Source organism: Mercenaria mercenaria, chromosome 3 (genome assembly GCF_021730395.1).
Source record: "Mercenaria mercenaria strain notata chromosome 3, MADL_Memer_1, whole genome shotgun sequence".
Taxonomy (NCBI): domain Eukaryota; kingdom Metazoa; phylum Mollusca; class Bivalvia; order Venerida; family Veneridae; genus Mercenaria; species Mercenaria mercenaria.
Window position 1 is genome coordinate 55961016 of NC_069363.1, and position 23800 is coordinate 55984815.

General features: G+C 35.6%; 1 protein-coding gene across 4 annotated transcripts; it reads right to left on the reverse strand.

Annotated features, from left to right (window-relative positions):
• Positions 1-1825: 1825 nt before the first annotated feature.
• On the reverse strand, positions 1826-21182 carry LOC123524660 (tetratricopeptide repeat protein 4-like). 4 transcript variants are annotated; one of them, XM_045303003.2, is made up of 12 exons: positions 21054-21182; positions 17920-18061; positions 17056-17164; positions 16206-16367; positions 15497-15574; positions 14258-14325; positions 14089-14145; positions 13321-13407; positions 11248-11456; positions 6840-6930; positions 3534-3616; positions 1826-1962 (listed from the first exon to the last, which is right to left on the reverse strand). In XM_045303003.2, exons 2-12 carry the CDS (start codon positions 18058-18060, stop codon positions 1872-1874), a joined length of 1176 nt encoding a protein of 391 aa, XP_045158938.2. In that variant the 5' UTR covers position 18061; positions 21054-21182; the 3' UTR covers positions 1826-1871. The 4 variants fall into 4 exon arrangements, with proteins under 4 accessions (XP_045158938.2, XP_045158939.2, XP_045158941.2 ...); XM_045303004.2 differs by having other exon boundaries at positions 21117-21168; XM_045303006.2 differs by lacking the exon at positions 21054-21182 and adding an exon at positions 20919-20939.
• Positions 21183-23800: the final 2618 nt, after the last annotated feature.

A 23800-nucleotide genomic window follows, 5' to 3' on the forward strand; every position in this document is an offset into this window, starting at 1 on the left:
GAAAAAAAGGCTATCATTGGTTAAAGATGCGTATGAAAATTTCTGGCTCTCGGGTAACTTTTTGCGGTAACTCGGCAGAGCTTTGTTAATAACGCTTAAACAGTTACCCTCGGGCCTGATATTTAAATCTGCACCTTCAACCAGTGAAAGTGTGCTGCCAGAAAAAAACTCACTTTAGAAAAAACACAGTAATAAGGGTTAAAAAGTCATTAAAACCGCGTCTCTCTTCGTTTCTAAACAAGACACTGAATTTACAACAGGATAGGATACGTACATACTTCGTTTGCATATCTCAAACATGGAGACCATTTTAATATATGATAATATGAATCTTCAAAAAAGTTTATTTTAACCAATAAAATAACAAAGTTAAACTTGCCCAAGATTAAACACACTGTTGTTTGAAGCATGTCTGCTCTTTCCAACGAAGTGGCGCGTTATGCGACGAAAAATATTCATTAAACATTCAAACAAAAAAATTATCCAATCCTTATTATTAATTGTAATCCGAAAGCTTGAAGGCATGACCAGAACATGCACTAGGTTAGATGTTAATCTAAATGGTTATGACATACATGTACTTGTTAAAGTTTGAACTTTCTGTTTTTGTTCTAAAACATTTTTACAGCTATCTACAATTGAACCAAGTGGTGATCTCTGTACGGCGTGGCCGGGTGGTTTGGGCGTCGGACTTGCGATCAGAGGGTTGTAGGTTTAAGTCCCACTCGGAATAAGTCCGTGATGAAACTGGTTGGAAGCAAAGGAAATAACTACAGAATTATTCTATACATGTATATCAAACATTTATTACTGTAACATGGACAAAAATGCCTGTTGTTGGTGCAAGAATATACGGGTATTAAGAGTAGTCAAAACTACAAAATAGTATAAAGTTGCATTTATTCATGTTTTTGGTGCCAGAATCCATAATCACTGAATATGGGTCTCATTGCTTACTCAAGAACATCATGTGTAAGACTGGTCAAAGGCAAAGCAATAGTAATTTTGCATCTTCCCCTCATGACAGTGATAATGATGATGATGATGTCATATGTTGCAAAACTAAAAACCAAGGACAGAATCTGTGATAAAAATGAGATTTTCCTGTTAATCCCCACTTTAGGACAAATACTTGTTACATTTGAAAATGTGAAGATTAGGAGCTTATTGTTCACAAGTGTTGAAAATGTGATCTGGGAAAAGTATGGCCTACACTGCGTTGGAACAGTTGCAGAGATATTTATGTGTTCCTGCAAGTTCGTACCGAGTGGCCAAGTGCTTTTAAGACCTGAAACTTGCCACCGACTGTTGTTGGCTTGAACTGTGCTCTCCATTGAATTCCTTTTCCCATGGAACCTGTCCAGCTGACCTGCAAAGCTAGGATGGCCCTCCTGAGGTGCCTACAACTGCACTCTACTTCCCCTACCATTTAAGTTAGAAAGCTAAATAATAAATAATACTATAATGTATGTTAATTTATGTGTAGGAGTTTAACCTTTAGCCTGCCGGGGGCAAGTGGTTTTGCCTTTGCGACCAGTGCAGACCAAGACCAGCCTGCACGTCCGTGCAGGCTGATCATGGTCTGCACTGTTGGCTATTCAGTCAGCAAGTTTTCAGTGAACACCCCTTCAAATAATGAACAGTACTGCCCAAATTGTATGATCGACCAATCCATTTTAGAAAATTAGCTGGGTAGGAGTTTAAGTGCAGACAAACTGTATGGACTGGTCAGAGAGCAGATAAAAGGGATAATTTCAACATGACTCTCCCCAAACGCTATACCCTCAAGATAAAGAATGAGGTCATAAAGTTAAACGTAACCAAATCAGCATTTCTAACATTTTATTGCTCGACAATGAATCATAGTAATTTCAATCTTTATATTTCTCCAGAAAAGCTTTTTCAAATTCTGAGCCTGCAACAGTCAGGATGAAAGCTGGTGTGCCTCCATACACAACAAATCTGAAAATAAAGTACAAGCTTGAAAAATAAACGCTCTACATAATTTCTTTTTTGTGAAACATGAGTTGTTTCCCCTTACGATAACAAGTCAGATATAACTGGGTGTGGTAATTTTCAGACTCAATTATGTTGTGATATTGGCAAGAAGAATCTCAATGTTTCCATGACTTAACGTAATTTGACAGTGGGTCACCCGAGGGACATTTAGTGAAATTATTTTAAAATCAATCAAGCAGATTCATAGGAGAAGATTTTCAGTTCTCCATACAGAGAAAACTGGCCCCACCCCTAGGCAGCTATGTTTTTAGAGTTTTAGAAATAAATTTAACTAGAGTAATATGGTTACGGGTCACCAAAAGAACATTGCTGTGAGATAAGCTTGAAATCAGGCCTCCCAGAAATCTGCACTGATGTCCTAGAATAAAAAAAATCTGAAAGACAACCACCAGATAAACACTGCAGTTGAATTTGGCTATGTGTATTAATCGGAATTTTGATGACAGTCGACAAAAACAGACTCTAAAAGCTCACTACAAATATTTTGTACTTTCTAGCTTTGATGGTGGTCCAGCAGGTGGAGGAAGACCCAAGGTGCCCCTCCGTGCATTATTTCATCATGAGCAGGCACCTGGGTAGAACCACCGACCTTCCGTAAGCCAGCTGAACAACTTCCTCACATGAAGAAATCAACACTCCAGGTGAGGCTCGAACCCTCATCGGTGAGGGGCAAGTGATTCAAAGTCAGCAATGTTAACCACTCAGCCTTGGAGGCCTCTAATAAGCGGAATGATTTTATCAGTAACAGCAATTGTTTTTCTTTTGAATTTAGACAGCAAATGAAAGTGTGAAGTTTCCTATGATGTCAGTTAATGTGATTACATTTTCATTGATATCAATCACAGAATGTTGTTACCTTTAGGTACACAAAAAGAATATGTAATCTAGGTCATACTCCTGTAGGAAGTTATGATGGGGAACTCATATGTGAAGTGCATTCAGCTGTAAAGTGTAATATAATGAGAGACTAAGCTGTCCTCAATTGTTATGCAACCTATGTCATACTCTTTATATCATAATGGGGTGCGCATGTGTAGAGTTTAATTCAGTTGTGATGTAATAATTAGCAAGGTTTCTACATTATTTCATCACCAGTGGGCACCAGGGAAGAACCACAAACCTTCCATAAGCCAACTGGATGGTTTCCTCGCATGAATAATTCAATGCCCCCGAGAGAGGCTTGAACCTAATTCAGTGAGGGGCAAGTGATTCAAAGTTTGTGACCTTAACCACCCTGCCCTGCCACTTATCACAAGACATACTGTGAAATCATTAATATTCGTGGGGGACTAATTTTCGTGGATTACGTGGTTGAGTCAATCCACGAAATTTAATCCCAACGAACAAGTAAAATACCCATTTATTTTATGTTCAAAAATTGAAATCCACAAATTCACATCCCCATGAAATTGCCGTTTTGACCAACACCACGAAATTTCATGCCCACGAAATTAAATGACTTTACAGTATATCATGTTATGACATTCTTTTTATTATGATTAAAAATTCTATACCTCTTGTGTTGAAGCACCTTTAATAACGTTGATTCTTTATTGACTTTGTGTAACACTTCCTTGTCTCTGTCTTCAAAGTACACCTAGGTTACATAAATATAAATGACAATTTAAAGTACATTGTATTTCAGGCCCCGTATTCACAAAACATTTTCCGGTCTCAGCTGAGTTTGAGTTTACTAAAACTTAAAGGTTAACTTCAAACTGACACTGGCCATCAATACGGAATAGCCACCTGAAAATAGTTATTAACTTAAAATTTAGTTTTAGTCATGCTATTTAAATATAAATGCCAAATAAAGTTTCATTTTCAAACTCAGCTGAGACTGAAAATGTTTTGTGAACATGGAACCTGGTTACGTCAATAATAATCATTAAAATAAAAGTACAACTAGGTTACATAAATATAAATGACAATTTTAAGTATTTTCTTGCACAGTGATGATAACAATGAAACAGCAAAAAAATTGGGAAAAAACCTGCACATAACAATGGAGTGTCTACCAAGATGCATCTCTATTGCAAATTTGTTTCTTTGTTTGTTTTGGGTTAAGCACAGTTTTTCAACAGTATTTCAGTTACGTAATGGCGGGCAGTTAACCTAACCAGTAATCCTGGATTCTGAACCAGTATTAAACTGTTCTCCGCAAGTATCTTCCAATTTCTCCACATGAATCAGAGATGGAGGACGAATGATTTCAGACACAATGTCTTTAATCAAATTGCCACAGAGAACATACGCCTCACCCGGGTATCAAACTCATGATCCTGTGATCCTTAGATCTGCACTCTCCCTACTGAGCTAAGTGGGCACAATCCAATAATTATTCAACTACTTATTCACAGCCACGTAAAAATGTGAATATCTCTATATTAAAACATAGCTTCATATAAAATATGTTGATCTATTTGACACTGACATGAAGCGAAACTCATGCAGAATGTTTATTTTGTTAATATTTCAAAAGCATATCTAAATCTTTACTTCTTTTCAGGCACTGATTTTGCACTTTTGAGGAATATTTTTCATTTACGTCTGTAATGCTTCACAAAAGACTATGCTTATGAAATGCAATGTTCAATTTTCATCAGATTTTGAAATATCTCTATTCTTACTTGGAGAAAACTCTGAACAAGTCACTATAAAAATTGCTAACTGAGGTGATATTTGAAGTAAACATGTACCAGACAGACAACCAAGTAAACATGTACCAAACAGACATTCAAGTAAACATGTACCTGAGAGACAACCAAGTAAACATGTACCAGACAGACAACCAAGTAAATATGTACCAGATAGACAACCAAGTTAACATGACCAGACAGACATCCAAGTAAACATGTACCAGACAGACAACCAAGTAAACATGTATCAGACAGACATTCAAGTAAACATGTACCAGACAGACAACCAAGTAAACATGTACCAGTTAGACAACCAAGTAAACATGTACCAGTTAGACAACCAAGTAAACATGTACCAGATAGACAACCACATAAACATGTACCAGACAGAGAGCCAAGTAAACATGTACCAGACAGACAGCCAAGTAAATATGCACCAGACAGACAACCAAGTAAACATGTACCAGTTAGACAACCAAGTAAACATATACTAGATAGACAACCACATAAACATGTACCAGTTAGACAACCAAGTAAACATGTACCAGATAGACAACCAAGTAAACATGTACCAGACAGACAACCAAGTAAACATGTACCAGATAGACAACCAAGTAAACATGTACCAGACAGACAGCCAAGTAAACATGTACCAGACAGACAGCCAAGTAAATATGTACCAGACAGACAACCAAGTAAACATGTACCAGACAGACAACCAAGTAAACATGTACCAGATAGACAACCAAGTAAACATGTACCAGACAGACAACCAAGTAAACATGTACCAGACAGACAACCAAGTAAACATGTAACAGACAGACATCCAAGTAAACAAGTACCAGATAGACAACCAAGTAAACATGTACCATACAGACTACCAAGTAAACATGTACCAGACAGACAACCAAGTAAACATGTACCAGACAGACATCCAAGTAAATATGTACCAGATAGACAACCAAGTAAACATGTACCAGACAGACAACCAAGTAAACATGTACCAGACAGACAGCCATATAAACATGTACCAGACAGACATTCAAGTAAACATGTACCAGACAGACAACCAAGTAAACATGTACCAGACAGACAGCCATATAAACATGTACCAGACAGACATCCAAGTAAATATGTACCAGATAGACAACCAAGTAAACATGTACCAGACAGACAACCAAGTAAACATGTACCAGACAGACAGCCATATAAACATGTACCAGACAGACATTCAAGTAAACATGTACCAGACAGACAACCAAGTAAACATGTACCAGACAGACAACCAAGTAAACATGTACCTGAGAGACAACCAAGTAAACATGTACCAGACAGACATCCAAGTAAACATGTACCAGACAGACATTCAAGTAAACATGTACCAGACAGACATTCAAGTAAACATGTACCAGACAGACAACCAAGTAAACATGTACCTGAGAGACAACCAAGTAAACATGTACCAGATAAACAACAAATCAGTCTTTCTTTAAATCTGCATTTATCATTTTGTACTTTTGTACCAAACTTTGAAAAGACAAGGTGTAAACTTTTTTTTGTAGGCTTAACACAAAATTAACATTCCACCTTCATCCATGAAGGAAAACCTCAGATTCTCCCCTGGCATGCACCTGGGTAAAACCACCTACCTTCCGCTAACCAACTACTAGTATATGGTCATGAAAATTCTGCATAATAAGCAGATTTAAGTTAGTGAGGGGCAAGCGTTTCTAAGTCAAATTCATTTTTAACAGTTCAAATTTGGATGCCCTTAAAGTTCCATCAGATCTTAACTCTTTTATTTTCAAAACAGATAAAGCAGCTGTCCAAACAGATTTTATGCATAATCAGAACCATAAAGGGAGGTAATCAAAACAAAGGATCGAGTAGTAATTTCTTCTATGTTCACCCACATTCAAACCTTAGACAATTACATGAGGAAACAACATATTTCAATGTTCACAACAAATAATGCGGCAGCCACATTATAATCGAAGGCATTATGAGCCCTCAAATGAATCAAGACCTTTTGCCACAGAAAATAAAGTACCAGTAAAACTATGACTCTTCTCTTAACATGCTTGTTGCCTAACGAATTTCAAAATAAAACTTCAACTGCCTCAGTACCCCCTGATGGACAGTTTCTTGTCCTACAACAGAGCTATAATGTAATATACTAACATTTATTGTATGTGGTTTGTAACGTCTGTCCTGGTCCCAGGGAGCCGGCTCTGCTTCTACACCAAATATATGGCTGAGGTGATCTATAATTCTGCAACAGAAAAGACAATCTTGATTACTGTACTGTAAAAGCAAATGTTTTTGCTGGGTCAAAATTTCGTGAATTTGAAATTTTGAAGTATGTTTGCAAGGTTCAATATTCGCAAAATTGTAACAAGAGGGTCATGATGACCCTGAATCGCTCACCTGAGAATACTGAATCACGTTTCAAATGGCAAACTGATGCTAAAATATTAGAAAGTAGATCAGTAGGTCACATTTACGGTCACTGAAAGACAGTTTAAAGATTGGTGTGCAAAACTGTACAATCATCATGTCATCCAAATTTCAAGGCTGGATCTTAAACTAGAGTGGTCACAAGCAAAAGTTTACGCATGGACACACGGCTGACATAGATCTACTGACCTAGTTTTTGACCGCAGTTGACCCAGTTTCAAACTTGACCTAGATATCATCAAGATGAATAATCAGACCAACTTTCATACAGATCCCATGAAAAATATTGCCTCTAGAGAGGTCACAAGGTTTTTCTATTATTTGACCTACTGACCGAATTTTTGATGGCACGTGACCCAGTTTCGAACTTGAACTAGATATCATCAAAATGAATATTCTGACCAATTTTCATGAAGATCCATTGAAAAGTATGGACTCTAAAGAGGTCACAAGGTTTTTTCTATTTTTAGACCTACTGACCTACTTCTTGACCGCACATGACCCAGTTTCGAACTTGATCTAGATATCATCAACATGAACATTCTGACCAATTTTCATGAAGATCCATTGAAAAATATGGCCTCTAGGGAGGTAACAAGGTTTTTCTATTTTTAGACCTACTGACCTAGTTTTTGACCACAGTTGACCCAGTTTCGAACTTGACCTAGATATCATCAAGGTGAAAATTCTAATTTTCATGAAGATCCATTGAAAAATATAGCCTCTGGGGAGGTCACAAGGTTTTTCTATTTTTAGACCTACTGACCTAGTTTTTGACCGCAGTTGACCCAGTTTCAACCTTGACCTAGATATCATCAAGATGAATATTCAGATCGACTTTCATACAGATCCCATGATAAATATGGCCTCTAGAGAGGTCACAAGGTTTTTCTATTATTTGACCTAATGACCTAGTTTTTGTTGGCACGTGACCCAGTTTTGAACTTGAACTAGATATCATCAAGGTGAACATTCGACCAATTTTCATGAAGATCCATTGAAAAGTATGGCCTCTAGAGAGGTCACAAGGTTTCTCTTTTTTTACACCTACTGACCTAGTTTTTGACCGCACATGACCCAGTTCCGAACTTGACTTAGATATCATCAAGATGATATTCTGACCAATTTTCATGAAGATCCATTGAAAAATATGGCCTCTAGGGAGGTCACAAGGATTTTCTATTTTTAGACCTACTGACCTAGTTTTGGAACGCACATGACCTACTTTCGAACTTCACCTAGATATTATCAAGATAAACATTCTGACCAATTTTCATGAAGATCCATTGAAAAATATGGCCTCTAGGGAGGTCACAAGGATTTTCTATTTTTAGACCCACTGACCTAGTTTTTGGATCACACATGACCCAGTTTCGAACCTGACCTAGATATCATCAAGAGGAATATTCTGACCAAGTTTATTAAGATCCCATGTAAAATGTGACCTCCAGAGTGGTCACAAGCAAAAGTTTACGCACGCACGGACGACAGACGCTGCATGATCACACAAGCTCACTTTGTCACTTTGTGACAAGTGAGCTAAAAATGGTATCATACTTGAATTCAACTGAAGCTAATGGTGAATACTTACGAGAGGATGAACTTTTGCAAGATGTAGAGCCTCGCGAATATAGCGAAAACTAAACCCTCCCGGAAATTTCTGCTTTTACAGTACATGTTCTGTCATAATGAATGTTATGATCAAAGTGGTTTTCTTTTGTACAGTTTTACATATACAGAAGTTCCAATCATATATTTTTTTGAAATAAAAGTTTGCTGGTTCAATATTCATAGTCCATTAAAACACATAAGCTTTTCATAAGCATACCCAACAGAATTCTCTAGATAACAGCTTTGAATCTATTTGCTGTATACCAATTACAGAAAAGTAACAAACTGTACAATAAATACTCAGAAGGCTAACAGTCTTTCCATGATTTGACCTACTGACCTAGTTTCTGACCTCACGTAACCCAGTTTTGAATTCAATCTAATTACATAGAAATGAACATTCTGACAAAGCCTTAAGAAGATCAAACAGAAAATATGGCCTCTAGAGGCTTAATAGTGTGATCACAACAGCTCACCTTGAGTACTTTGTGCTCAGGTGAGCTAATAGATAAACAAGAGGACCATGATGGTCCTGAATCGCTCACCTATCCCCACATGACCCAGTGTTGAACTGAGTATGACGTCATTATTTCTATTATTTGACATAGTGACCTAGTTTTTGAGCACATGTGACCTAGATATCATCAAGATAAAAAATTCTAACCAATTTTCATGAAGATCCATTGAAAAATATGGCCTCTAGAGAGGTCACAAGGTTTTTCTATTATTTGACCTAATGGCCTAGTTTTTGAAGGCACGTGACCCACTTTTAAACTTGATCTAGATATCATCAAGGTGAACATTCTCACCAATTTTCATGAAGATCTCGTGAAAAATATGGCCTCTAGAGAGGTCACAAGGTTTTTCTATTTTTCGACCTACTGACCTAGTTTTTGACTGCACATGACCCAGTTACAAATCTGACCTAGATATCATCAAGCTGAACATTCTCACCAATTTTCATGAAGATTCGTTGAGAAATATGGCCTCTAGAGAGGTCACAAGGTTTTTTCTATTTTTAGACCTACTGACCTAGTTTTAAACCCCACGTGACCCAGTTTCGAACTTGACTTAGATATCATCAAGGTGAACATTCTGACCAATAATCATGAAGATCTCATGAAAAATATGGCCTCTAGAGAGGTCACAAGGTTTTTCTATTTTTAGATCTACTGACCTAGTTTTTAACCCCACGTGACCCAGTTTCGAATCTGACCTAGATATCTTCAAGGTAAACACTCTGACCAATTTTCATGAAGATCCATTGAAAAATATCGCCTCTAGAGACGTCACAAGGTTTTCCTATTTTTAGACCTACTGACCTAGTTTTTGACCGCACGTGACCCAGTTTCGAAACTGACCTAGATATCATCAAGGTGAACATTCTGACCAATTTTCATGAAGATCCATTGATAAATATGGCCTCTAGAGAGGTCACAAGGTTTTTCTATTTTTAGACCTACTGACCTAGTTTTTGACCCCACATGACCCAGTTTCGAATTTGACCTAGATATCATCAAGGTGAACATTCTGACCAATATTCATGAAGATCCATTGAGAAATATGGCCTCTAGAGAGGTCACAGGGTTTTTCTATTTTTAGACCTAATGACCTAGTTTTTGACCCTACGTGACCCAGTTTCTAACTTGACCTAGATATCATCAAGGCGAACATTCTGACCAATATTCATGAAGATCTCATGAAAAATATGGCCTCTAGAGAGGTCACAAGGTTTTTCTATTTTTAGACCTACTGACCTAGTTTTTGAACCCACGTGACCCAGTTTCGAACCTGACCTAGATATCATCAAGGTGAACATTCTGACCAATTTTCATGAAGATCTTATGAAATATATGGCCTCTAGAGAGGTCACAAGGTTTTTCTATTTTTAGACCTACTGACCTAGTTTTTGATGGCACGTGACCCAGTTTCGAACTTAACCTAGATATCATCAAGATGAACATTCTGACCAACTTTCATAAAGATCCCATGAAAAATGTGACCTCTAGAGTGGTCACAAGCAAAAGTTTACGGACGCACGGACGGACGACGGACACCGCGCGATCACAAAAGCTCACCTTGTCACTTTGTGACAGGTGAGCTAAAAAATAACATATTTCAGGTGATAGGTATCCATTTTTAAACAGTATGTATAGAAAATAAAGGTATGTTCAAAAAAGAAAAAGGGGGGATTATGTCTGCCTTGGTCAACTTGAGCAGAGTGGATTTTGTCCATATTCCTATCAATTCGAGTGGAAATTATAAATAAAGTAAACAATGTAAGCAAATTCTCTGTCCTGTGCACATTTAATTTAATACGCTACCAGCACTAGCTTACATTATTAAAATGGGCTAGTAGCAGCAAACAATGTGATCATTTGGTTGTTACAAGTACAGATCATGGGCTGAGCGAGAAACTATTGTAACTGTATATAAATAAAGAACAAGATACAATAGTTTCGCGCTCAGCCCTCGAGATGGCTTTGAGTGTCAACTGTGCTGTTTACATCAATCCTCTTACCTCTGATTCTCACAGAACATCTGTATGTAATCTGTTTCTGTATACTCTGGGTACAGGAACATTACTGGCCAGTACAGGATATTATTGGCATCTAGGTGAACCTTGGCACCATGTGGGTTGTGTGTCTCTACACTCTCAAGCAGTGCCGGGCTCAAATCCTCTTCTCCAGTGACCATTTTATTTATCTTATTCAATGTAATGCCACGTTGCTGTAAAAAGATGAAAATGCTGTATTAATTCATAAATTTATTCGATTCAGTTAACAAGAGATGTGTAATGACAGCACACTCGAAAAGATGTAATAATAAAAAAAAAATTCGTGGCCTTAATGCGAAACTAGTCTATCTGCTTCTATTTCTGTATAAACATAGACTAGTTTTGTGTTGAGACCACGGTATGAAGAATCTGAAAACATTTGGTCACGTAATACCTGAGAATTATGCTTACATGCAAAAGTGTCACTAAATTTCTGTGTTAAAAGGGAAGCACAATTTTGACAAAATAAAATCTAGAGTTATGTAATTTGCCACATGAGGTCAACTTGTGATGCAGAGGATATATGTGAAGTTTGAAAGCATTTGGTCATGACGTTTTGAAAAACCTGCTTACATGCAAAACTTTTACCTATAATTCTAAGTTATAATGGGGCATAATTTTGAAAAAAAATAAAGCTAGAGTTACAAGTATGTAACTGATTCTGTGAGGTCATCTCATGATGCCAAATACATGTGTGAAGTTTGAAAGCATTTGCCCTAGTAGTTTCTGAGAAACCCATTTACATGCAGAACTTTTTGTGTTTTTCACACTTTCAGTGGAGTGGAAAGACCCCTGGCGCCTGTTTGGGTATTATTTCAGGCAAGTGCTGGAGCACTGGTAAAACCACACACAAACAGGATGACTTTCTTAACTCTTATCATGCTTTCCTATAATAAAATTGTCCGTCTTTCAATTTGGACAGTACCATTAACTGTTAAAAAGGGTGCTGAATGGCACATAGTGCAGATCCATGCAGTCTGATCAAGATCTACACTGGTCGCAAAGGCAGAATCAATTGTGTCCAGCATGATAAGGGTTAAATGACAACTTAAGACAGGCCTGAACCCACAGTGATGAAAGGCAAGCTACCTGTACCACTTAACCAGTGCCCCTTTTAATGATACTAAAGAACAAGTAAACCAGATGAGCTGCTTTTCAGATAGTGGAAACAACAACACAAATAACTGGACATCTAGGAGACTATAAGTAATCAGTTCTGGAGGCTCTAAAACTCGTGAAATAGTACCGTGCAACTTGTATTAAGAGACCACATAAGAGAAGGACAAAAAGTGGTCACATAACACAACTGGTCTCTTAACATAATATTATTTGTGAATAAGAGCTGTCACTATTAGTGACAAATGCCCCGAAGCCTGCCCAAGAATGCTAGTTGTCTGTGCAAAATATGCCAGAATAGGTTAGGTTTGAATTATTTTGTGACCTTGACCTTGACCTGAGAGACCTGGGTCATAAGTGCGACATGCCTCAATATGGTTAACATTTGTGTCAAATTATTTCAAATCCCTCGATAAATGGCAGAGATATGGACAGGACAAGAAAAAGACCATGTTAACCTTTGACTTCTAAGTGTGACCTTGACCTTACAGTCTGGGTCATGCACATGACATGTCATCTCATTATAGGGAACATTTATGCCAAGTAATCTTAAAATCCCTTCATGGATGGCAGAACTATGGACCGTATAAGAAACAGAACATGTTTACCTTTAACCTCTAAGTGTAACCTTGACCTTAGGGCTAGGGGTCTGGATCTTGCACATGACACATTATTAGTATCATTATGGGGAATATTTATGCAAAGTAATTTCAAAATCCCTTGATGAATGGCAAAGTTATGAACCAGACACCTGTTAACCTTTGACTTCTAAGTGAGACCTTGATTTTGGAGCTCAGGGTCTGTGTCTTGCGCATGACACATTGTCTCCTAATGGTGAACATTTATGTCAAATTATTTTCAAATTTTTTGATAAATGGCAGAGTTATGGACTGGACACAAAACAGATCCTGTTAATCTGACCTGTATTGTCTGAATGAGCTTCAAATCCTTAGAGAGATCTTTCTTCTCTGTTGCTTTCTCTTTCCGCTTGTCCCTTTCAACAGCTTTCTGAAATACAGAGACTATGCATTAGACCACCCCAAAAACCCAAAATTAAAAGCAATACTTTCTTGAATTTAGCATTCTGTGTTTTTTTGATCCCAAATTTGTCATCAATGCTGTTTTCATTCTATTGAAATTTTGGATAAATTAGCAAGAAATGTAAAAATACATTTATACAAATGTTCAGCTGATCTGCAGTCTGATTAACCTTTAGCCTGCTGGCAGCGAGTTATTCTGACTTTGCGACCAGTGCAGACCAAGATTATGGTCTGCACTGTTCGTTATTCAGTCAGTAAACTTTCAGTGAACACCCCTTCAAATAATAAATGGTATTGCCCAAATTGAGTGATGGATCAGCCCATTTTAGAAATTTAGCATTTGTAGAAGTTGTCTCTGATCATGGCTTTCTTCCAAATCCTACAAGTTTGCAGATTATAACTTGAGAAATTTAACAAGTTTTTATTTATAAATTTATAATTCATCTACTCAACAGAATGAAGTATAATTTCTGTATTAAAACCAATTATTCAAAAGAAATTTACAAAATCTCGGTCATTATGTGGATTACGGTAAGCAATAAAAATATCCAATGTTTCTATCTTTATCTTAAATGATACTGATTGACACCTTAAGTTTTGTAATTTTTTATGAGATTTCTGTACCTAATATGCTACTGAAGTACTGTACCTGAAGTTTTGTAGCTTTTTGTCTGATTTCTAGTATCTTTTCATTCTTCGGGTCTATCTTACATTATGTTAAAGGAAGAATTTATTTCTCAACCCTTTTGCCAAAGTACATATAAACTTTCTATGCTTTACAAAGAAAGGCATTGAATAGTAACTTGACCAAAGGATACAATGAGAGCTTCATCACACCAATTCAAACAATCTTCATATTTCTTCATCTGTAAGTTACACATAGCACCTGAAAATATGTTAATGGGTGGGATACACAAGCTCCTAAGTCCTTACAGCATCTATATCATGCTTTGAATATGTCATATGATCCAATATTAACCCCACTATTGTAGTAAATAAAACAGTTATAAAACAGAATATTTATTCAGTCTGTTGTTTTTGTCTATATTATCTATATTATTTCCTTTATCTAAACCTTACTGATTAAGGGGAACTAACTTAATACTATTTAAAGTATTGCCTAAAGGTTATAAAGCAGTAATTCGGTCAAAAATGTGTTTCCGTGGTGTAGTCGGAAAAAGTCCCTTATAAACAGATCCTAATTTTTCCGTTTTTAGCGCACTGCAAATGGGCAATATTTCACTAGTGGAATGTATTTAATATAAAATAAGACACTTTTCATGCTTATATTCATGTGTTTTCGTGTTTTTTACTTGAAACGAAAGTAGGGTGTTTACTTTGCGGACCACTTTCTTAAATGCTGTAATATAAGGTGACCCGACTTCAGCTGACTTGCCTTTCACCGCATACTATTCAACACCCCCTTTTCTTTTTTCTTTAAAGAAATGTAAGGCTGTCTTGTGGAAAATAGGTCTAGGACAGAGTGAAAATCTAGAAACTGCATCAAAATTGATCTGAAGTAGCTGAATTTATATGAACAATTTCTTATATTGGTATATAGCCTAAACCTTACTGATTTAAGGGGAAATAACTTAATTACTATTTCAAGTGTTACATATCACGTAGTACATTCAAACTCCTGGCCCTATCTCCTATATTTTACTCACTTACATTGTTGTTCACATTATTCCATCATACATTCACTAATATCATACTAACCTGTCACCTGTAACATTACAACTTACAATGATGTTATAGAATAAAGGGATGGATCTTATGTGATATGTTCATTTCATTAATATATGATGTTATACTTTATGATCGATATGGCACTCGCCATCACTACCACAAGTAGTATACACATATACATCTATGATATATATATAGTCTTTGCAGCCATTTCGTTGTAGAATCCAGAAGTTAGAACCTTCTACCAACATATAAGTATGTTGCCATGCATAGACAAGGCACAAATTAAAGGGACCTAGTAATATAAAGACTTTAAGTCTAAAATTTATATTCATGTGCTTAACAGCTAACTCCATTTGAACACTTACCTCTGTGAATAGCCTTAAAGTGGTCTGGTTTAAATTTACGAGCAAAAATACAATCATTCAAAGCTGTTCTGTAATTCTCTGCAATAACAAATGTTTCAAAAGTTCATTATTATAGTTTTCCAGTACATTTAACAATAATCATGAAAATATTCTCTCATTTTATAAATGATTTATATCGATTAAAGAATTTGAACATATGTCATAGTCATTTAGCCTAACAGCATTAACACCTAAATATTTTGGTCTTCACAATCTATTCTATATTTAAATTTCTGGGGTAAATCTGAACAAATTCCATACCTAAAAGTCTTAAAATGGTAAAAATCAACACAATTTCTTTCAAGGATGTTCCACCATATATGTCAAGTTTACACGTATCATCCAAGGAAAAATGCAAAAATCAGCTGACATCACAGATGTAAAGAATTAGTATTACCCATCTGAAAATAATCTGGAGCTGTCAAGTATCCATTCTATTACTGTGATAATGGTAAGAGATGTTAGGTATACCCACAGGGGCTTGTACCAAACTTGTTTTGGGGAAATTGGCCTATATATACTATATTTGTGATATACATGTACAGTTTATATATAGTATCAAACAGCATTTTTTAATACCTGTTTCTGTATCCACCTATCATTCTATTTTAGATAAACAATTAATACTATCTTGAGAAAAAATTTCCATATTATAAAGGTGCACATGTACCTAGATGAAACTGAGCAGCTGCCCTGTTGGTGTATAGGACAGCATTGAGTTGTTTATCAGGACATAAGCACTTAATTCCCTCCGTGTAATTATCTATGGCAATGCGATATTTCTTCTTCTGAAATTCATGGTTTCCATCCTCTTTGTACGCTTCAGCTTTAGCTGGTAATAACAAAAATACTATTTTCATTTAAAACTATAATGATAATTACAATATGCATGTTTTTTTAACCTTTACCCTGCTAAATTTCTAAAATGGAATTGTACATCATTCAGTTTGGGCAGTACCACTTTTTATTCAGAGGAGTGTTCATTGAAAATTCACTGACTGAATAGCAAACAGGGCAGACCATGATCAGCCTGCACGAATCTTGGTCTGCACTGGTTGCAAAGGCAAAATCACTTGCCAGCAGCAGGCTAAAACTGTTAATCCAAATAGGGCTGACATTAGGGTTAGGGTGAACCTCTAACCTGATTTAAGTCTCTTGTGAAGAAAAAAAAGCCAACCTCAAAAGACAATTTGTTTTTAGTATTTCAACCTCCTAACCCCAAAATGTTGTTTTGACCTCCAAAAAGTGACCTTTTTTTTAAATATAGGCTAAATATCCAATTTCCTTCTTTCAGTCATAATGCATTTAGTCCAGTAGCCCACTAAGTAATGGTTTAACATGCAAAATGTAAAAATTACTTCATAATTCACCCTAAGTAAGTTCATGAAGCATTGTTTTTTGTATTATAGTACCTGTATTTACTATTTAGTTTAAGCTCAAAATGAAGATATACCCCGGTAAAAGTTGCAAACGTACCAGGACAATTACATACAAAATGAGTATAATGACAAATTTAATACCAGTGGGATCTTCACTTTCGTATTTGAGTCTCATCAGTCCTTCCATCTCATCAGATAGAGGCTTACTAGGGTCCCATTCCTTCATGAAGGCAGGGTGATTGTCCAACTCCTAAATAAATAAATAAAAAAGAAGAACAAATTATGTGTCAGTAGGATGCTAGTGCTTCCATACACTGTCACTGTATGGCCATTACCCAGTATGTTACCTGCTGACAATGCAAGACTTAAAGTAACCTTTCATATAACCTGGAAGGGGGATATGGACACTATAAAACACAAGTTAAAAGAAACTGATAAAGTGAAAAAATATTTTTCACAGGTTTTATGGGAGGAGAGGGGTGTGTGAACCCCGCATAAAATGACCAGCTTTTAGGCCCTTTATGCATATTTTTGACTAAGTCAAGTGTCAAAAATTCTGGTAATTACGCTGATTGAAATCCCAAACAAAAACCTAGGTGCAAAACTTCACATGCTGAATAACAGTCCTTTATGTTTCATGACACAAGGTCAAATATGTTTGAAATATGTGTGGCACAAACTTTAAAAATCTTTACTGAATATTTTTGACTAAGATCAAAGTAAAAAATTAGTGTCTTCACTCTTAACAAGCTATGCTTGTCTCATCCTTTCTACAGTGATTTCTTTGTTTTGGAGGATATTACAAATAAACTCAACATTCAAGATCAGACAACTTGATTCACCCCACATAAAGAATCTAATTATGTGTCATAACTTGGAATTACAACAATTTAATGCTCTGTTAGCTAACAAAGTCGAGGCTACTGGCTAGCTTGCTAATAGGTTTTGTATATGATGGTTTCAAACACTGATATATCATATTAGAATTGTATAAAAATATTGAACCTCTAACTGCTGTTCAAAAGTTTTCCCTTCAAGATGCTCTGGTTTCTTCATTCTTCTCATGGCTTCAATGAGATCATCCAAACCATCGTCTGTAATATCTGCACCCGTTCTCTCTGCACCTTCTGAATTCTCCGTCTCCATCCTGAAGTCAAGCAAAGAGTGAAAATTATTAACAAATAATGTCTTTCTTGACATTGGACATCTTTGTATGAAGTGAAAAGTAAGGTACTGAATCAAGCTCAAGGTCTTGGTCAACAAGTTGTGTTCAATCTGTTTTGACTGAATTTGACACCCACCCTCACTCATTAACTCACCTGTAAACCTGTTTAAATGCTGCACTGAATCACAGGAAGAAGAATAAAGAATAAAGATGTTAACATCTATGATTATTGGTAAAGAAAACAGAAGTGACTAAAGCAGTATTGGGATACTAGACACGGTATCAAGTCAAAACGTCCCCTAGTCAAAACGTCCCCTGGTCAAAACACCCCCCATTTTGGTCAAAACGTCCCCCATTCAGTTTAGAATTTGGTCAAAATGTCCCCCTAATTTTTTTTGTATTAGATCTATTAATTCTTTTTAATTAATTCATATCTTTTAAAGGGTTTGAAACTTATTGATTATGTTTTGATAATACACAAAATTTTATGATTTATTAACACCTAAATTAATGCATCAACACCTATCAACTATACATGGTTGTGCATTAATTGTGCTGAGGGCTTAATATTAGTAGGTGTTATAAACCCATTAATCACCAGTAATAAGGTGTGAACATTTATGAAGGGAAAATCTTTTCTTCTATACAATCTAAATTTGTGTAGAATGAACAAAAATCCTGATCAGAGTTATAACTTTATTTATAAAACACTAATAAAACATCAGAACAGTCACAACTGCATAGTTATTAAGTAAAAATCACATATCGCACTATTCATTCACTTTTCTACACCAAGAAGTCAAATTCACAATATAATAATTCAAAGTGTTCCAGCTACACAATATCAAGAAGTCAAATCCACTCCTATGCTAGTTAATGTTTTTATCACAATTATTCCTCCTCGTGAACTGTTGTAGTGAGCCTGGGTTTGTAAATGGTGCTCATCTTTTTTAGCAAGGAACTTGCAGACATACCCCCTGCATGGTAGCTGTAAAAGACATAAGAAACATTTATAGGAGATAGAAATGACAAATTATGCATAAGTAACTGAAAAAAATATAGTAAGAGAATGATATTACTGAAAAGAATGGTAATACATTTTTACACAAACTATAAATAATAATACCTTTTTACACAAACTATATATAATTTTCCGAAAAAAAACTCTTATCATGCTGTTGCTGGAAGAGAAGAGTCTTATAAAATTCATAAAATTTTTTATCAAGGCAGTGAAATACTAATAGCATGAACACAATCACCTGTCCAAAGTTGCGAATACTCTGGCCAATGCATGGACCTATACTTTAAGATAATTACTTCAAATTTTAAGATTTTAAAGATAAAAGAATGTTCTTAATGAATATTTTGTTATTTTAATTTTGATTTTTTTTTGGTCACTAATACAGGTTTACTCATGGAACGACCCATTATTTCTTTTTTATTCTGGTACTTTAAAATAAATATTTTTTATTTATTTCTCATTCCATTCAATATACAGAATCTCTTGATTGAATTAACACCTACTGATAACACATTGTCTCCTCTGATTGGATTAACTTGACAATGCATTGATTACTTGTATATTTGAATTTGTTTGCTTTCATAATGTGATTTTGATCTGTATATTGTTTATTTCTTTCTGACCAGATTTTACAATATTTTATAAAATAAAATAAAAATATTATTAAATGGTAAAAAGTAGTTAATCAGATTTTGGATAGCTAATAGAATGTAAACATACAAACTGTATAACTCTATGTAATGGGCCTTTTTGTTCCTTAAATGATGTATATATCTATAATTTTATATGATGTATAGTTCAGCCAGAAAATTACATATTTGCCAAAAAAGTAATTAGACAATTCGGAATATGATAAGTATTCCGCAAAAGATATTGTTTACTGAAGTCTAGTAATTCAAGAAATCAATAATAATAATAATAATAATATGAATATAACTTACCTGTGTCACAGGTTCTGTGTTGCCAGCTGCCATATGAGTCGCAGGCAATGGCATGTTGACGCGGTCTGACTTCGTTTCTACACTTAAAAGTAATTAATGCAAGGATACTCCATAAATACGTTATCTTATAAAAGCACCGATATTTAAACAAATAACAATCCAACACACTATTCACAGAGACAGACAGTATACATACACTAGGATACTAAGAAAATTAGTGGTTGAATATAATAGTTATAACTTTTTCCACATTATTTAATTATTGTGCAATTAAACTTTAGATGCTTAAAAAATAATTGTTTACAAACATCTTGTTTTATGATCCATTATCCCTTTGTCCTCATGCAGTTGTAACAATTTCATTTATAACATAACAACATTATAATTTAATTTAATTTTATTATTAAATAACAGAAACATCACTTTTTCACTATATAAACATCAGATATAATTTCACAACAATGCTATAACATTCTAAAACTAATGGTTAACAACATTCTAATTAAAAACTATGCATGTAAAACAGTATAATGAACATTTAATATTTACCAAATTAACTTAATTAATATGTATTTACATATGAAATTTTTAAGGGGGGTGTTTTGACCTGGTAATTTTTGGAAGGGGGGTGTTTTGACCAGAAAAGGGGGACGTTTTGACCAAAATGGGGGGTGTTTTGACTTGGGGACGTTTTGACTAGGGGACGTTTTGACTAACATCCCTAGACACTGCCTTCGGATTCAGACTCATGGCAATGCTTTATGAGGAAGTTTGATACATGCTCCTATAAATTATTTGGTAAAAATGTTTTTAATCATGCTTGTTAACTAACTGTTATACTGATAAAATCATTAACGTATTCGCTTGTATTTCATACAGTAACGAGAGTAACCGAAAACTAATACATTAAAATTGTGCTCGCGGAAACTAAAGACAAGTACATTTAAATAGAATTCTGAACAATGTTGTAGCTATGTAGTAACACAGTTTTGAATATAATTAATTCATTGACCTTCCGAACAAAGAACTGCTAAATCTGATGTATTTTGTTGCGCTTAGTGAGAAAAAAAGACACTTTTTCTGAAACAAAGAACAGCAACTCTGCCTAAAATGTAGAATATTATTACGCCTCAATAGCCTTTTTAAGGTACATCAAAGAGCTATAAAAATAAATAGGTGTATTTTATAATTCTTTGGGTACATATAGCGTTAGGTAGAACCGTTCTTAATTTCGGGTGTTCTTTAATAATGTTATTTCGTCATTATGTTATTTCATCATTTTGTAGACAAATAAGGTTCAGGAACCAAAGAAATGTTTTGTAAACAAATAACATCTTGACCAACTTTTACTATCAGTCAATATAACATGTCGACTTCCACTTCGATGATAAATTATACTCTCCAAAAAAAAACAAAGAAAAATATCAAACAGGGAGTGCCACGCACCAAAAGCGCAGCCTCCTCAAAACGAACCCCCCAGCACGCACACGCGTGCACCACACACACACTCAAAGCTTACACATCAGGACAAAACGAATAACACACACACACACACACACACACACACATACCCAAAGCCAACACATAAGGACAAGACGAACAATAAGCATACACACACGCGCGCACACAAAGTCAACACACAAGGACAAAACGAACAAACAAAGGAACACAGTGGGGCACTGCCTTGGAAAGGTCAGTGGCAAAAACACCACTGGGGAGCTTAAACCGGTTTATGGGAGCTTAAACCTCACTCTTACCCCCCACCATGTTCCAAAGACATGGGGCAGTGTAAATAAAAGTAATCCCCTCTTGGTACATGGACTGGAGAGGGTAACCACCGTACATTCTGGTACGACTGGTTATTGAAAATGTTCTCAAAAAGTTGTCACCCTTCAAAAATGAATGCCAACTGTAAAGAAATGCTGAAAATTATGTTCCCACTAGGTATGTGAAATTTCAGCACTGCGACATTTACTGCAAATGCATCAAAATAAAGATTTGTAACAGTTCTTTCAAAATGGTGAGTTTTCAAGGCGTTGACTGGTCCGAAAGTTAGACTCCTTTATGCAATCCTTTGTATATATCAGTAATTGACTATTGTTAGGTAGAGTAGTTACATGTTTTATATGCAGTTCAAGTTTCTTGTTATTAAACAAGCATTTCTAAATATAAGTTTGTGTTATTTGATCTTTTTCTCACAGTTAAATGTCTGTAAACCATTATGCAGTATCCCACACTCACAAAAAGTTCGTGGACCCATTACGTCTCATTTTCCCTTTTCACTAGTTCTTATTTTAGAATTAAATTTATAGCCACACAACTATAAAATATTTGAAATCGCACAGAAACGTCATATTACAGGATACTAAAGATATTTTTTATGATTCAAGGCAATACATTTTTAACCAGTCAGCCAGTACTGCAGGTTCTTTTTTACAGTTGAGAACTATACCTTCCTTTTTGATTATGTCTGACGGGACATATAGAGAGATTCTAGGACAGGCAGTTTTAAAAAGCAAAGACAAACGTTCAACATGAAAAACACATTTAAAGAAAGTAACGCCTATATACAGCACTGGGGTGCGTGTAAATACATACACGTACTCATCGGCTGAGACATGTATAAAAACAAAAACAAAGTTGAATGCGATCCCAGATATAAATGAGTCGTGTCAATATCTACACATACACTGCTGTAGGATTTCTGTTTGAGGTAAAGGTGGATAGACTCAGTGGAAATTACAACTGACTTCGAATCATTTGCCCCTAACCGAAGTGGGCTTTAAACCTCGCTTGTGGTGCATAATTTTTCATGATAGGAAGCCTTTCAACTCTTTTACGGAAGGTCGGTGATCCTTACGGAAGGCCGGTGATTCTACTCAGGTGCTCATCCATGCCTGAAACCATAAAACTACGTTAAGTCTTCCTCACAATTGGAACTGACTCCATATGACAGCATATGCAGCTGTAACTCTAATCCCAAGAAAACACAAAAAAACTTGTCATCCATGTACTATTTGCGGAAAGCAATTGGTGTTGGAACTAGTTTTTTTTCTTAAGGTTTACTTTTTACATGAATTTTAAAGAGCATTTTTGTATAAGCCATACCTTCGGTTGCAATTGTGTGTGTGTTAGGGATTTACATGGCGGGAATAACTTTTATCTACCCTGTCGTTTGACTTTCGGACATGGTGGGAATAAGAGTGAGGCTCGCTGCGTACCAAAAACAATCTCAGTGATAGTTTTGCCACCGACCTTAGTCCAAAGCGGCGCCCAACTGTGTTTCTTTTTTTACTCGTAATATTCTCGTGTGTTTGACTTGTCTTTGTCTGCGCGTGTGTTTGTCTGTGTGTGTTGATCTTGTGTACGTGCTCGTGCTATGTGTTGTACTTTTGAGAGACTGCGTTTTTAAATGTTGCTTTGTAAATTAAAATATTTATGGGTAGGGTAAGAGGAGTAATTGAATGGTCTGGGTAGTATCATTCATGTAGAACTCAAAGTGTACATTTTATTGAATTTTTTTTAGACACTGACAGCTATAACCACAGGGTACATTGTATTCTAGTGTAATTATGGTGCACTGTGATTTGTTAAAATGTCATGACTTTCAGTAATAAAACTATTAGTCCGGACTGCCAGCACATGCCAGCATTGTCAGTGAACGTTCTTCTGTTGTTGCTGTTAATATTTCAAAGGACTCCATTAGAAGTAACGGAATTTCCTTTACATGTATATTGTCCTCAAATCTCAAAATAAATT

Excerpts from the sequence above, each read along its gene's own strand:
- LOC123524660 (XM_045303003.2), bottom strand. The coding sequence starts at position 18,060 with ATGGAGACGGAGAATTCAGAAGGTGCAGAGAGAACGGGTGCAGATATT. Across the intron at positions 15,575-16,205 it reads AGCTGCTCAGTTTCATCTAG|AGAATTACAGAACAGCTTTG; the intron begins GTACATGTGCAC and ends TTGTTATTGCAG. Across the intron at positions 3,617-6,839 it reads ACAAACCACATACAATAAAT|GTGTACTTTGAAGACAGAGA; the intron begins GTTAGTATATTA and ends TATGTAACCTAG.